The sequence below is a fragment of the Paroedura picta genome, chromosome 4, assembly GCF_049243985.1.
Source record: "Paroedura picta isolate Pp20150507F chromosome 4, Ppicta_v3.0, whole genome shotgun sequence".
NCBI lineage: Eukaryota > Metazoa > Chordata > Lepidosauria > Squamata > Gekkonidae > Paroedura > Paroedura picta.
Window position 1 is genome coordinate 106160677 of NC_135372.1, and position 14085 is coordinate 106174761.

Sequence of the window (14085 nt, forward strand, 5' to 3'; positions counted from 1 at the left end):
CCTGGGAATTTAAATGCTTGTTTCTAGCTTTTCAAATTCTAATCGGACCAAATAAGAATAATTTTGCATTCTTAGCCATGCTTTTTCCTATAGGAGCAAAATTGTATACAGTGTTCAAATGACAAAAGGGAAGTATAGGGGAAAAATATTTTGCAGTGTTAACTTGGGTTGCTTACGTGCTAGGGGAGGGGAATCTAAAATCCGCATGAGATTTGTTGCCTTAAGAAAGGAAGGGATATTTGTGCATACAAGAATCCATACTGTGATACAAAAGATGAGACAGGCATTCTAAATACCTGAAAAAGGCCTACAGCACATATTGCCCTCTTGAAGTCTGGAGAGAGACAGAGGAGGAGGACTCAGAAATTAAGCCCTGAAATTAGCAGTCCGGGCAATAAAGGACTAGAAAGGGTGGGAATAAAATGTAGCAGGCTGAATAACCACTGGCAGGAGCTTCCTAGAAGTATTTCAAGAATGACCTAGGACAGTCATTTAGTGGGTAGAATTTTGAGGTAGGATCTCATGACTGATTTGATGTAATCAAAGAGCCCCAATAAAGAAATTTACAAGAGTTCATTGCTTTGTGGCACATATTCCATTTAATCCAGATTGGATACATCAGGTATAGCAGTGGCACAAGACGCAGTACTGTAAATGATATACAAGTTTCAACATATGCACTACAGATTCAAAAGAAGACAACAGGAAACTCAGGATTCTTGATAAAGTTTTCCTCAAATGAATCTACCTGCAGTTTTGTACAGTACATTTTGTCTCAGTCGGTTGTGATGTTTCATAAGCAAAGCCCATTGAGAGTATGAAAATAGAAAATAATGCAATTGAGAGAAGGTATTGGTGACGACATAAAACCTCTAATGCAAACACCATTGCATTGGAATGTCTCACTGATTTATCAAAAATATACCATCATTACACATGTTCTTTAATATAGTTCATTGGTCCGTGGAGCCAGTTGCAACTCTAGTCATGATCACAACAGAGAACCGAGAAACGGATGCATATGAGATGGATTTGTGATCTCTTCTGCATGGCTGTTTAAATTGCCGTGCCTAGCAAAGGGATAAAAACCAATACATATGCGTGTGCACACACACAAAAGCAAGAAACCATGGGCTGAAACCAAGACTATAAAGAATATTTGTTATTTGGTCCCGTTGCCTGATTAATCTATACTTGCTATGATAAGCAAAAATGACATAGCTGTTAATGATAAAGTTATCCCCATGGTTCCCAAATATTTTGCAAAGAACCACACTGGAAACTGGGTACTCCCTTCCTACATTACACCAATGTTGTGTTGTCTTGAGGACCCACTTACAAGACTTGTAACTCCATATGCCATCAAACAATGACTAATTTACTCTGGAACTTTGGCAGTTGGCAACCAGAGTTTAATATCAGAGCAGCAATGGCCATCCTGGCTAGCAGCCATTGGTAGCCATTTTTTAAGAATGTGTGTAGTCTCTTAAAACACATTTCTACCATTAATATTGTTCTGCTTGACAGGATAACTTGGTATCCCAAATGAAAATGTACTTATTCAAGTTTCCATGGATTAATTCAATGGTCATGAATGGTCATTGTTGAACCAGGAGATTATTTTGATAGCACTTCCACCTTACAGGTGAATAAACTGAGACACTATAGAGAGTGTGGCTTTTTCCAGGAGACACAGTGAGTCATTTACAGAACTCAAGAGTTCCGATCCAGAGATTTTCAGAACAATCCTAAGCAGAAGTAAGTTTCACTGCATTCTACAGAATTTACTCCCAGGTAAGTGTCTTTAGGATTGCCACCCTAAGAACTGAATCACTTTATGTTTGTCATAAAGAACCTTGAAGGAATTTCTCTCGGAGATGACATTTGTCTATGGCCATTGCTATTGAAAACCTGAGTTACAAAGATACAGCTCAATTTATTGTGACTGATCAGCCTTTGCAAAGGATGAGAACAATATGCTAATTATCTCCTGGTTTAAAAAAATATTTAGGTGACAACTTATTTCACAACACATTTTAATTTCTGGGGTGGTGGTAACAGAATGCAAACAAGCCCACTACTGCGAAAAGGAGCTACTTTTCTGTAGAAAAGTTTTGCACAACAAGCCATTTTAAAACAAAAAAAGTTCTTGTATTGCTTTTTCTCTTTTTGGTCTTTTTGATTTGTTGTTTTAATGGTTTTGAAAAGTGGAAAGGGGGATGGGAATTGTTTATATTAAAACATAAACAGTAAGTATAAACTCATTGCTTTTAATCGTGACCAGGCCTCATTATAATCACCAAAGAAGTAAAACCTATGGAAAAGGTTTGTAATTGAAGCCCAGTTTTGCAGAAAAACATCCGTTTGTATACCCCCCCCTTCCTTTTGAGCTGAATATATTCCAGGAAGTTTAGAATGTTGAGTGTAGCTGACTGTTTATGCACTGGAGGTTTCATGCCGGGCTGCAGGCTGGAGTTTTAGTTGTGGCAGGTTGCCCCACCTCTTCCTGCACCCACACGGAGGAGCATTTGGCTCAGTGCGCCTCATCCGCCCACGATTTGTGCTCCTGCACAGGATCTGGGGCAGTGAAGTTCCCAGTTCCCAGTGCATAAACAGTCGCTGAGAGTTGATTGAAGGGAAAGAAGAGGCAGAATTAAGATGCTCAAATTCCCTAAAAACTCAAAAATCTGAGAGGAGGCCATTTTGAGGATAGTGATTTCCAAACTGTTTTCCTTTCTTAGGACCTGCAAGGAATCATGAGAAGGAAAAACAACATGGCCTAGCATGTGCATATAGGTGTTTAATCCAATGGATGCAAGTGTGGATTCAATTTTGTTGTTTCTCTGTTCTTAGCAAAACAGCTAGTAATGTTGAAATAGCTTCAAACCCTGCTTAAGAACATCATGCCTATTTCACATCCCCCCAGTTCTGAGACATTATATGGCAGATGGTCTTCAGTGGGAATAAGAGTCAATAATCACATTGGCAACAGAGCAGCCATTTTAGCACCTTACTTTAATGGGAAAGCAAGCTGAGCACATGCTTATATTTGCCTCACTGAAGTCAGCAAGATATAAATTGCTGCGATTAGGCCCATTATTTGTAGTTTATCAGTGCTCTTTCCAAGAAATGGCAATAGGGTGCGTTTGAAGGACTTCCTACTCCCTTATAAACCTACACTGTGGCCATCTTCCAAGGCCCTGCTTATGAGATTAGGTGACAACATAAGACAGGGTCTTTTTGGTCATGGCACAAAAACTTTGGAACTCTGTCCTGACAGAGAGAATTCTTGCCCCATCTCTCATCCCCTTCTATTGTTATCTTCCATCAGTGACTAAATGTTTTTTTGTTGTTGTTTGTTTCATTTGGTGTTTCCTCAGTGACTCCTCCTTCTTGCCCAATGTTTTAATTGTTGTATTTATATTTATTTTAGTTCTGGTTTTAATTGTTCTGATGGTGTGTTTTGAATGGTTTTTAATATGTGATTTTATTATGTATGTTTTAATTTATTGGCCATCTTGGTGGCCCTTATGAGGGCAGAAAGGTGGGGTGTAGATTTGGTAAATTAGAATAAATGTTTCTGCAGCGTTCTCATGCATGTGTTTCTCTTTATGGAAGAGAATAGGAAAGCCTAAGACATGCAATATGTTGCTTTATGTCTATTGACTTAGAGAAATCATTTTTGAATAAACAATTTGCATTTGGCATTAAGTGATATGGTAATAAGGTAGGATGCCACATATGCATATGATCTTGGCCACTGTCATTCAACAAATTCTTGTTCATGCCTGTTTATAGATGAATGGCAATAAAGCCATTTGAAATGTGACATCAGGTGTTAAGTGATGCGAGGAACTCAATGTTTCGGAACTGGCTTGGGATGGAAAATACACAGGGCCCATGGTTTTGTGAGACAGCTTGACAGCAAGGAAAGAAACATATTCATCATTGCTAGATTGATATCCTTTTTAGGGCACAAGGCGGGGCATTGTTGGGAAACAACGTTGTCTTCCACAACTACTGGCTCTAATCTTTTTTTCTTTTCTAATTGTGGGACTTCAGCAGTGGATGCAGCTATTAAAAAGATGATGGCTGTAAACCCTGCACCTTAAATATTAAAATCAATGTGATTTAAGCAAGCTTACAACCTACAAATCTTTTGCAGTGAGGGAGAATAAGTTATTGATCGATTGACTGCTACTTTAATTAATTAATTTATACCATCACGAGAATTGTCAATACTCTTTCATGTCTTAGTCAAAGGGAATGATGCTAGGGGAAAAGGTTTTGTGTTGTATGCTATAAGCAATATAGGAAAAGGAGAAGAAGAAAAAAACATGAGGGACTAGTATTTTGGACAGTTTGCAAAATACTTATCAGTATTCAAGTGAGGCATGTGCATGGAAGAAGGGCTTGTGCGTTGGCAAGTTCCTTTGGGATTGTATGCACATGCATGCAGATACACTCACCGCAGTCTTTCTGGTCCTAGGATTCACCTTTTGTCCCAGGAAGCAGCAGGGGGCCCTAGGACATCAGGCATGATATGACTGCCCCTGCTAAAAAGGAGTCCTCTCTGTGGCCATGGGAAATTGCAGCTCTATAGGGGCTCATGATCCATTGGTCATTGTCCAGTGGTGTCAATGCCAGTGAAGGTTGCACCACACAGTCCCAGGCTGCAAAGCAGGTTTTGCAGTGACCCCAGCATCATCTCTCAAGTGGAATGTTTTAATGTCACTCATGTAAGATGACATTTTACTGTTATCCACAAAAGAGAGTGGTTGCCGTACTCTCCTGTGGGGAATATAAGGTTACTTCTGGGTGGAATTTAAGCTTGTGCCTCTGCTAACCACCATGACTTTAGTCATTGACAATCATCGGCTTCTAGTAAATTGCCCCTTGGGTTCTGTTTCTTGGTCATACTAGCATGTGGTAGATACTTCAGAATAGGCTTTTATTCTATACATGGATATTATTGATTCCATGTTTGCAATCTCAGGGTTGTTGTTGTTGTTGTTTTTTAAGAGGCATTCCATTTTATCTTAGGGCAACTTTTTATAAACAGTTTAAATACGATTGCCTTTTGAATGGTTCTAAATCACTAGTTCTAAGCCTTAAAGTTTTAATTCATCATGCCTTTGGGTTGGTCCCAAGACTTCATTATCTGATCCAAGAATTTTCTGTGCATGTACAGAAGTCTGTACAATCAAGTAGCAAATTCCTGCCAAATTCTGTCAACCACTCAGTGACAGAATGTCCTGCTCTCCGCCGTTTATTACTCTTGGTTTATGACACACATACAAATTGAGGCCACAGGAATGTGTTCGTGAAGATTCTAAGCTAAAATTAACTTTTAAATTAAACAGATGTGGTTTTGATTCACAGAAATTGTCTGGGAAGCTTTAAAAGAATTCCAAATATTGATTATCTTAAGGAACTGAAAGAAAGAGTCTATTCATTTGGAAATGCAACAACCAGGTATACGAACAAAAGCAGAGTCTTGCACTTCATAATATTCTGATTCACTCTAGTCATACAAAGAAACATGCAATTCTCCGTATAAAGGCACGTTCAGTGTTAGGTTGGCCAGATTCAGAGCAGGATCAGGTTCCCTTTTAAGAGATGTACAGAAGAAGGAATTTCCAGTGAGGCAGTTTTTCATACCTCCTGGATGACAAGGCTCACTTCCCAAAACTCATTTTTTTACATAAGGTCCCTTTCTCTATTGCACCTGTTCACTCTTGTTGCAATGCATCCTGCTAATTCAGCATTGACCTCCTTGGGACAATGTTTTTAAATCAGATCAGTGGGCAGAACAGCCAGTGGCATGATGCATTGGGTTGTTTTGCTAATAAAGCAACTCATTAAGCTGGTGCTTAAATTTCATTACATGTCACAACACATAATGTTGCTCCATTTACCTAATGCCAGGGCTCTGCAACATTCATTGGCACTGATGTCCCCCTTCACTTGTTCCCCGTTTCCAAGCAGAGGGGTTGCATAAGGGTACATCTTCCAAAGAGCAAGAAACAAAGATTGTCCCATTCTGTAGCAATCTGTGGACCACTGACACTCAGAACCATGCCTCAGCACTCATTTCAAGGGGCAGTAAGAGAATGGAGGAAAATTATCTCTGGAAGGCCTACAGAGATGTATGCAATGTGACTGGACTGTGGCTCAGGAGGGTCTGGCTCATCTGCCACTGTTTATAAATGGTATTGGGATGGTTATGGTTACTCAGCAATGGGTGGAAACTACCCTGCAAAGACTCAAAGGCACTTCCTTCCTTAGTAGTACTTCATTTGTTCCTTAGCAAAGCCCTGACAATAAAAATTAATTGGACTCACACTGTGGATTACTTAAGGCCTGCCTCATATTACTAGAATAGTGGGTTCTTCAGAAATATGTTAATGGATTGTTGTTTCATTGCTGGTTATGGAGACATGTTCATAGCTTGTCCACCATCACCACATACCTTTTCTTTCAGCATGGCCTCAAATGAACATTAGGCTTATTCGGTGGCTACACCCAACTAGCTAGGCTGGCACTCTACCTAAATTCACCCTACATGAATTCATTGGTTTAGTGTGCAGTGATTTCGTGGCAACCCACAAAAACAGAGCTTTAAAAAAAGACAACTTATTTCCCCAGGGGAACATATTCTGGACATGATTTGGGACTTGCAAAAGCTCCTAAAATTCAGCAAAGATACCCCAATCCAAGTCAAAACATCGTGTTACATCTTGTGGCAATTTTCCAAAAAGGAAAGAAGGCTAGAAAAGATATTGTGGTGGGGATTTAAAATGTATTTGGAAGAAAGACTTGAGCTACATTGAGGGTTAAATAAATGTATAAAGATTAATTCATTGGGTAAAATGCATGAACAGTTAGGGTATAGTCAACAAAGCTCCATATTGGTATAAGCCCTGTTTACATGAATGGAGATCCTAGAGGATTGAACTCATGGGAGACACGTTATGACAACATCACTATAAAACCTCATAGATGGCTATAACCCACGGTCCTAAGCGTTCTAAACAGTATAACAATATTTAACAACTGGTGAGCTATTCTGAAACATATATTCAACCATCTATTAATTGTTTTCTAAATTGTTTAGAAATGGTACTCTAATGTAAAGTAGACCCCGGCAACCTAGGAGTGATCCTCCTCTTTGACAAGAAGTTATGCTTTGACAAGGGGAAGTCAAGTATTTGTTTGTTTTTTTAAAATCCATCAAGCCAATGAAGCCCAGAAGCTGTCACTAAGAGCCACAGGACTGTATTACAAAATGAGACACAGTGTCAGTCCATGCAAAACAGTTGGCTCCTGAAGTCATCCTTTCGAGGACAGATTGATTGACTAGCTGGCTACTATATACAAAGGGAGACACTTTCATTACTACCAAAGAAACACATACAAAAACAGGGGAAATAAAGGAAAGTATGGGCATAGATTATAGAGTCTTTATGAACATCTGGCGCAGTTGCTTGGAATGATTCTGCCCTCTGTGAAACTGGTGTGTACAAGATTTAAAAATAAAATTCCCCCTATGATCACTTTTAAAAAATACAGGACTGGCAATCTAGTCACATTCTTTACAAGCCAGTGTTAACAGGAAAAAAAAATACAAAAAGCAGAAATTTGTGGTGGACTACTAAAGCCTTTCTCACCTTCTCCCCAACAAATATGATTCCCCTAACCGCAGACAATAGTTAGCAGACAAATACACTGTTTGCAACTGCAATTTGTGTTGAATTAAAAGGCAATTACAAAACTTGTCTTAAGAAAGGATGCCATCCACAATGAAAAGTTTTATTGGTGCTTGTGTGTGTGATTGCATGCAGGTGTCTGTTTGCTACTGTGTACTCGAGGCTAAAGCCTGCAAAGACACACTCATGCAGAACAGGATGCACAGTCAGTAGAACCGCTGGTTCTACAGGAGCTACTTCAAGCATGTTGTGGCCCATGCAAACAGTAAGTCTTTGCAGGGTTGAGCCAGGAAACAGGAACATGTGCTCAGAACTCTTGTTGTTACAGTGTGCCAGTTTTGTGATTCTCTTGCTCGCTTTCACACACACACACCCACACGCATGCATGCACACACACACGCACACACACAAGAATGAAAAGTAAAACTTCTGTAATAGGTGACTTCTTTGTCTAAACCTTCAGCTATAAAAGAAAGAAAATGTGTCGTTTTGGTTGATTAAAGATTCTGCTGCATGAAGAAATAAAAAGTCACAAAATCCATTTTATCACCTTTTTCAGTCATTTCCTCATGAATAAATATTATCCATTAAAAACCTTTACAAAGGTGCTGAGATACACAGTGTTATAATTCTGCTTCTTTATTGACTTCCTTGTAGCTATGACAGGACTTCCTTTTCCACTTTCTGGAAACTATTCTATGCTCCATATCCTGGAACACGTTTTCTTCTTGTTTATCAACAAATAGATCCTTCCACTCCCCTCCACACCCCCAGCTTCCTGTTTCTTCTGAACTCACTATATAGCATGAACGTGAGTTTGAAGGAAGCTGCCTCAGCAGACCCCCTCCCCCGTTATGAATTCTTAGATGTTGGTCAGGTTGGTCTAACTGTCCATCCATCCATCCATCTAGGCACAATTTGCAGCAAAGAAGGAACATGGAGGTGGGGAAAGGGAGAGAAACGTTGGCCTTCTGACCACTTCCTCCGACTGACAAAGCCTTACAAAGCTGAAACCTTGACAATGTTGCTGCTCGTGGTGGTAACGTTCGTGGAATGGCTGGGGCTGGATGGGGCGGGCCTGTTTTCGCCTTCTGGTGTGAGCGCCGGAGGGGTTGGGATGCTGATGATTGCTGTGGTTATTTGGGAGGCTTTGCAGTTCGGTCTCAGCCCATCATCTGATTTCATATTTAGACTGGAACGGCTGTAAGACAAAATACATTAAAATGAAAAAACCTTTAGAGGGACTTTAAGGCAAGGGCTGCACTCCATCCCATTCCCCATACATTCTTGAAATCTTTGGTCTTTATCTTTGGTTGAGGCTATCAACTCTAGACTGAAACAAGGTGTTGCGAGGACAAAACAATCATAGGTGCTCTGGGTTAACAGAAAAGCAGACCAGGGACCTGAAATATCTTCTGTCTTGCATGGGGTTATGCTTCCCTTGAAAAGCCTGTTCACATTTTGGGAGTTTTACTTGACATATTTGAAAACCAGGGGGCTGTATGGACTGCTTTTGTCCAGCTTCAGCTGGTGCACCAATAGCACACATCCCTGGTTCAGTTAGATTTAGTCACAGTGATCCATCTCCATCCCTTAATTGTATCTAGACTGGACTTCTGCAGTATGCTGTACTTGGGACAACCCTTGAGGAGGTGGAGGAGGAGGAGGAGGAGGAGGAGGAGGAGGAAGAGGAGGAGGAGGAGAGTGGGGTTTTTCTAACCCTGCTTTTCTCTACCAGAAGGAGTCTCCAAGCAGCTTACAATCACCTACCCTTCCTCTCCTCACAACAGACACCCTGTGAGGCTGAGAAAGCTGTGAGAGAAACTGTAACTGACTCCAGGTCACCCAGAAGACTTCCTTTGGAGGAGTGGGGAATCAAACCAGTTCTCCAGTTTAGCGGCAGCAAGAGCATTCAGAGGCTGCCCTAGTACAGAATGCTGCAGCTTGACTGCTGGTTAGGATCAGCTACTGGAAGCATGTGATTATAATACTTCAGCAATTATAGTGGCTTCCAATCTGCCTCCAAGCCTAAGTCAAGGAGCTGGTTTTGTCATTTAAAGCCCTACATGGCTTGTGGCTTGTCTTCGCCCATATCTCAGGGAGAGGCTCTCATGACTGTCCCATTTCCCCAAGAATTCTTCAGAGGCAGTTAGAGTTGCCAGGGCCCTCCTGGCCACCAGCAGGAGATGGTTGTCATTCCCAGGTGGGGAAGTGCCTGGAGATTTGGAGATGGAGCCTGAGAAGCACAAGGACTCCAGTGAGGTCTAGTGCTATTGAGTCCACTTTCCAAAGCAGCCATTTTCTCTGTATTTTGGAGATAAGCTATAATTCCAGAGGATCCCCAGGTGACACCCGGAGGCTAGTAACCCTAGGCAGCCAGGTGACTATGGAGCAGCCTCCGCAGGGAGATAAACCTGCTCCTCTCATTTTAAATCTTGAGAAGGAAACTGATGAAAGTTTTATTTAGGACTGTATTTGACTAGTATAGTTTTTAAAATTTATTGGCAGTCCTAATTGTGGTTTTAAATTGTGGTATTTTATGTATTTTTATAATTGTAGTATTTACACTGTAAGCGAACTGTGAGTTCCACAAGGTAGAAGGACAACTAATAAATGTTTTCAATTAAAAAAATGTTATCACCTCCCCTTCCTCTCCATACAACAGTTACCCTGCGAGGTAGGTGGGGCTGAGCTCTGAGAGAAACTGTGAATGCTCTGTGAGAACATCTCTAACTGGATTCTGACTAGTGCAAGATAACTCAGCTGACTGCATATGGAGGAAAAGGAATCACATCCAGCTCTCCAGATGACAGGCCACTCCTCTTAACCACTACTCCAAATTGGTTGGGTACAGGGAGGGGGAGGGGGAGAAAGTACAAAATTCCCCAAGCCCACCTTGCTTTGAGACCCTAGCTGCCATGACATTGGTCTGCTCTAGCTGCTTGATAAACATGGCAGAGATGAGAGAAGAGGAGGAAGTCAGGGAAAAGCTGGTGGGAAAGGTGCTGAGGGGGGGCCTACTGCCTACCTCATTGTTTTTCCTGTCACAGGTCAGTTACTAGGGATGGGTTGTTTACTACCATAGGCCTGCCATGTGGTGTTGGTAGTTGGTTACTACTATGGTAGTTGGTTACTACCATAGGCCTGCCAAGTGGGTATTTTTATAAACCACTTTTCTCCCCAGTGGGCAGCCTACAACCCTGTTCTCACCTCTTCCATTTTATCCTCACTACAATAACTGTGAAGTTATTTAGGCTGGGAGAGATTGACTGGCTCAAGGTCAACCAGTAAGCTTCCAGGTCATTTCCAGTTCTCACTAGTTTAATGGTTAATAAGCATGAAAGTAAAAGAAGAAGAAAAGGAAAAGCTGTTTTTTTATAACTTGCTTTTAACTAAAAGTGTCTTACAAACTCCTTTCCCTTCCTCTCTCCATAGATATCCTGTGAGGTAGATGGGGCTGAGAGAACTGCTCTATAAGAACAGCTCTGAGAGAACTGTGATTGACCCAAGGTCACCCAGCTGGCTGCATGTGGAGGAGTGGGGGATCTAAACTAGTTCTCCAAGCCAGGGACATGGTTATAGATGGAGGGAGGGACCTTCAGAAAGGGTGACAGGGCTAATGTCTTGCTTTTCTTCTTTTTCAGTGCAATGTATGCATGAGAGAATAATTTAAAAAGTGTGTATGTGGGCCAGATTAGATGGGAGGGTGTCCTCATGGCTGCCACAAGGATTCCACCACCATTTAAAAGAAATTGTAAAATGCAATGAAGGCCTGATCCGGGCCCAAAGCATGGTCCTCTTGCCCCCCCCCCAACTTTGTTGTAGCCTCAGGGCCAAACTAGACAAGATGTTGCAGAATCTGTGACCAGATCTGCCTTGTGTCTTGAAGAAGTAAATTGCAGCTGCAGGCAAATCTGATCTGAGATACACAGGGAAAAGAGAGGGGTGTTTAATCCTTCCATCCCTAGACAGTTATACCTACTATTTAGTCTTGGAAGGGAAGAAAGATGAGCTTGCATCTTGTGTATCTTTTTCCACTCCATGAAAAAGACTAATGATTAATCCATTACTATTTTTAATACAATGTTGGGCTTCTCTATTCAATTTGCCAGGTTACTCTGTCTCTGCAGAAGTCTTAAGGACATCGAGGCTAGAAACATTTCTATTAGATCTGCATCAGCTGCATCTTATGATTAATTACAGAGTAGAAATGAAATTCAAATCATAGGGCTGCTCAACAGGCAATTGCCTGGCTGCTGGAGTCCAGCATTACAAGTCTGCTTTAAACACAGGGGGTGGCCTTTGTGGAAACAAAGAGGCTATAAATTCCTCTTTGAGTGAGTCACAAAGAGGATCCCCCACCCCAAACTTCAACATCCCTAGATGTGGCAGTGGGAAATTCTTACTTAAGCAAAGAATTGTTGAGGACCACCAACTCTTCCATTTTGAAGTATTCCATATCACAGAGCTCTCTTCCATGGTAAGGGCCAAATGCTAGGAGCAGAGTTGCAGGGCCCCTCTGGCCACCAGTGGGGGGTAGGGAGGTAGGGTTGCCAGTTTCAGGTTTGGAAACTCATGGAGATTAGGGATTGGAGCCTGGGGAGGAGAAGGACCTCACTGGGACACCAAGGATCCATTCGTTCTCCAGGGGAACTGATCCCTGTGATCTAGAGATGAGCAGTAATTCTGGGGATCCTATGGTCTCAACTTTTTATGATCTCAACATTGTATGGTCTCAACTTTTTAATTTTCTATAAATAATGGGCACGGGAGTGGGAAGGATAACAGTTTGGGAGTTTCTGTTTGCTCTGACAGAGGAACTTTTCTGACTGAACTTGATCCCCAAATTCAACTGTACACACATCAACAAATCCAAAGACTATTGTATTTTTTTTCTGCCATTAAAATATTTCAGTTCCTATCCATTTCTGAAAACAATAATGTCATCTATAGCTAACCCAGCATTTCTGCCCAGGCAAAATTCCTGTTTTCTTGACTGCTAAAGGATCTGGAACCTTTAATAGTTGCTTCCACTATATTACTCTGGCAAGAAAAGCTGTCTTTGGCTTTTCATGTAGTTATGACCATTATATTTTTGTCTTTCAGCACGATATTCTTGACAACTCATTCCTCTAAAATAACCTCAATAGCCAGTATGTTGTAGTATTTAAGAGAGGTGGCCTCTAATCTGGAGAATCAGGTTTGATCACACACTGCTCCACATGTGGCCAGCTGGATGACCTTAAGCCAGAAAGAGTGGTCTTAGAGCTCTCTCAGCCCCAACTACCTCACAGGGTGTCTCTTGTGGGGAGAAGATGGGAAGGCAATTGTAAGTCACTTTGAGACTCCTGGTAGGAAAAAGCTGGGTACAAAAAAAACCCCTTCTTCTTTTGACATCAGCTTTAAGTTCCTAGAGGTACTGATGTATGTTCCTAATCTGTACCTTTAAGGCTGTGGGCTGAGTCACTCTTCTTCTTGAACAAACACATAAGAATTTATTTTAGAGGGCATGTTGGTGTGTTGGACTAGTCTTCTGAATGCTCTAATAGGGCTCTGATGGCAACTTCCCATGATCAAATTATGCACTGAATATTAACAACTGAACAATTAACAATTGTAAGAGCTGTTCTGTATACTAGAATTACTAAAAAAGGGACTAAAAATTACTAAAAAAGGAACAAGTCAGCCATGCTACTTACAATACTTTCCACATTGTTGCTGCCCACAAGTGAAAAACAGAAAAGCAGTTCTGAGTTGACAAGTGTCAGGTTTCTGCAGGAAGTTGGTTTAAAATTATATTTCACCCTTCCTGAGCTTTGCAATACATAGAATCATAGACCATTTATGCACAAGAAATCTGTTCCTGGATAGCCTTCAAGTGCTGGTAGGTTTTAGAGCCCCCTCCGCATGATGTCACCTGCATCCCAAGGCTGTCCAATAGCTTGGTCGAGTTTTGGCCATTTTTAACTTGCGATTTCAGGAATAGCCAAAACTGGATTCACATCCCTAAATCATGCATCCCACTGGTGAGCAACCAGGTATAAGCCTGTATGGAGGGGAAAATGCATGATAGTCTTGGCAGCTTTGTCCCACCCATGCACCCACACTCCCCTCTCCATTTCCTGCTCCAAGTAATTTTTTTAAAATGGTGCAGTCTGTGTTGCAGTGCAATTGCAAACCGACATTGTCAAAGGTAAAATAAAATCTTATTTAAAGTGTCCACTGTCTTCTTGGGATCAGGCAGGAAAACACAGCCCCTTTTCTGTTTTCTGGAGGTGGGGAATAAGATGGGAAAGGGGTGCACAGGTGATAAAGCATCCTTCTCCCGATCATCCAGGGGTCTGAGCACCTTGTTTTAAGCCAATTGTTAACACAA

At 41.3% G+C, this 14085-nt stretch overlaps 1 protein-coding gene across 3 annotated transcripts in view; it reads right to left on the bottom strand.

Moving 5' to 3' along the window:
• Positions 1–576: 576 nt before the first annotated feature.
• Positions 577–14085, bottom strand: part of KCND3 (potassium voltage-gated channel subfamily D member 3) — a 425461-nt gene continuing 411952 nt past the window's right edge. For all 3 annotated transcript variants that reach the window (XM_077334907.1, XM_077334905.1, XM_077334906.1), the window contains one exon: positions 577–8910. In XM_077334907.1, coding sequence (XP_077191022.1) covers positions 8709–8910 — 202 coding nt within the window. In that variant the 3' untranslated portion in view covers positions 577–8708. The remainder of the gene's footprint in view (positions 8911–14085) is intronic.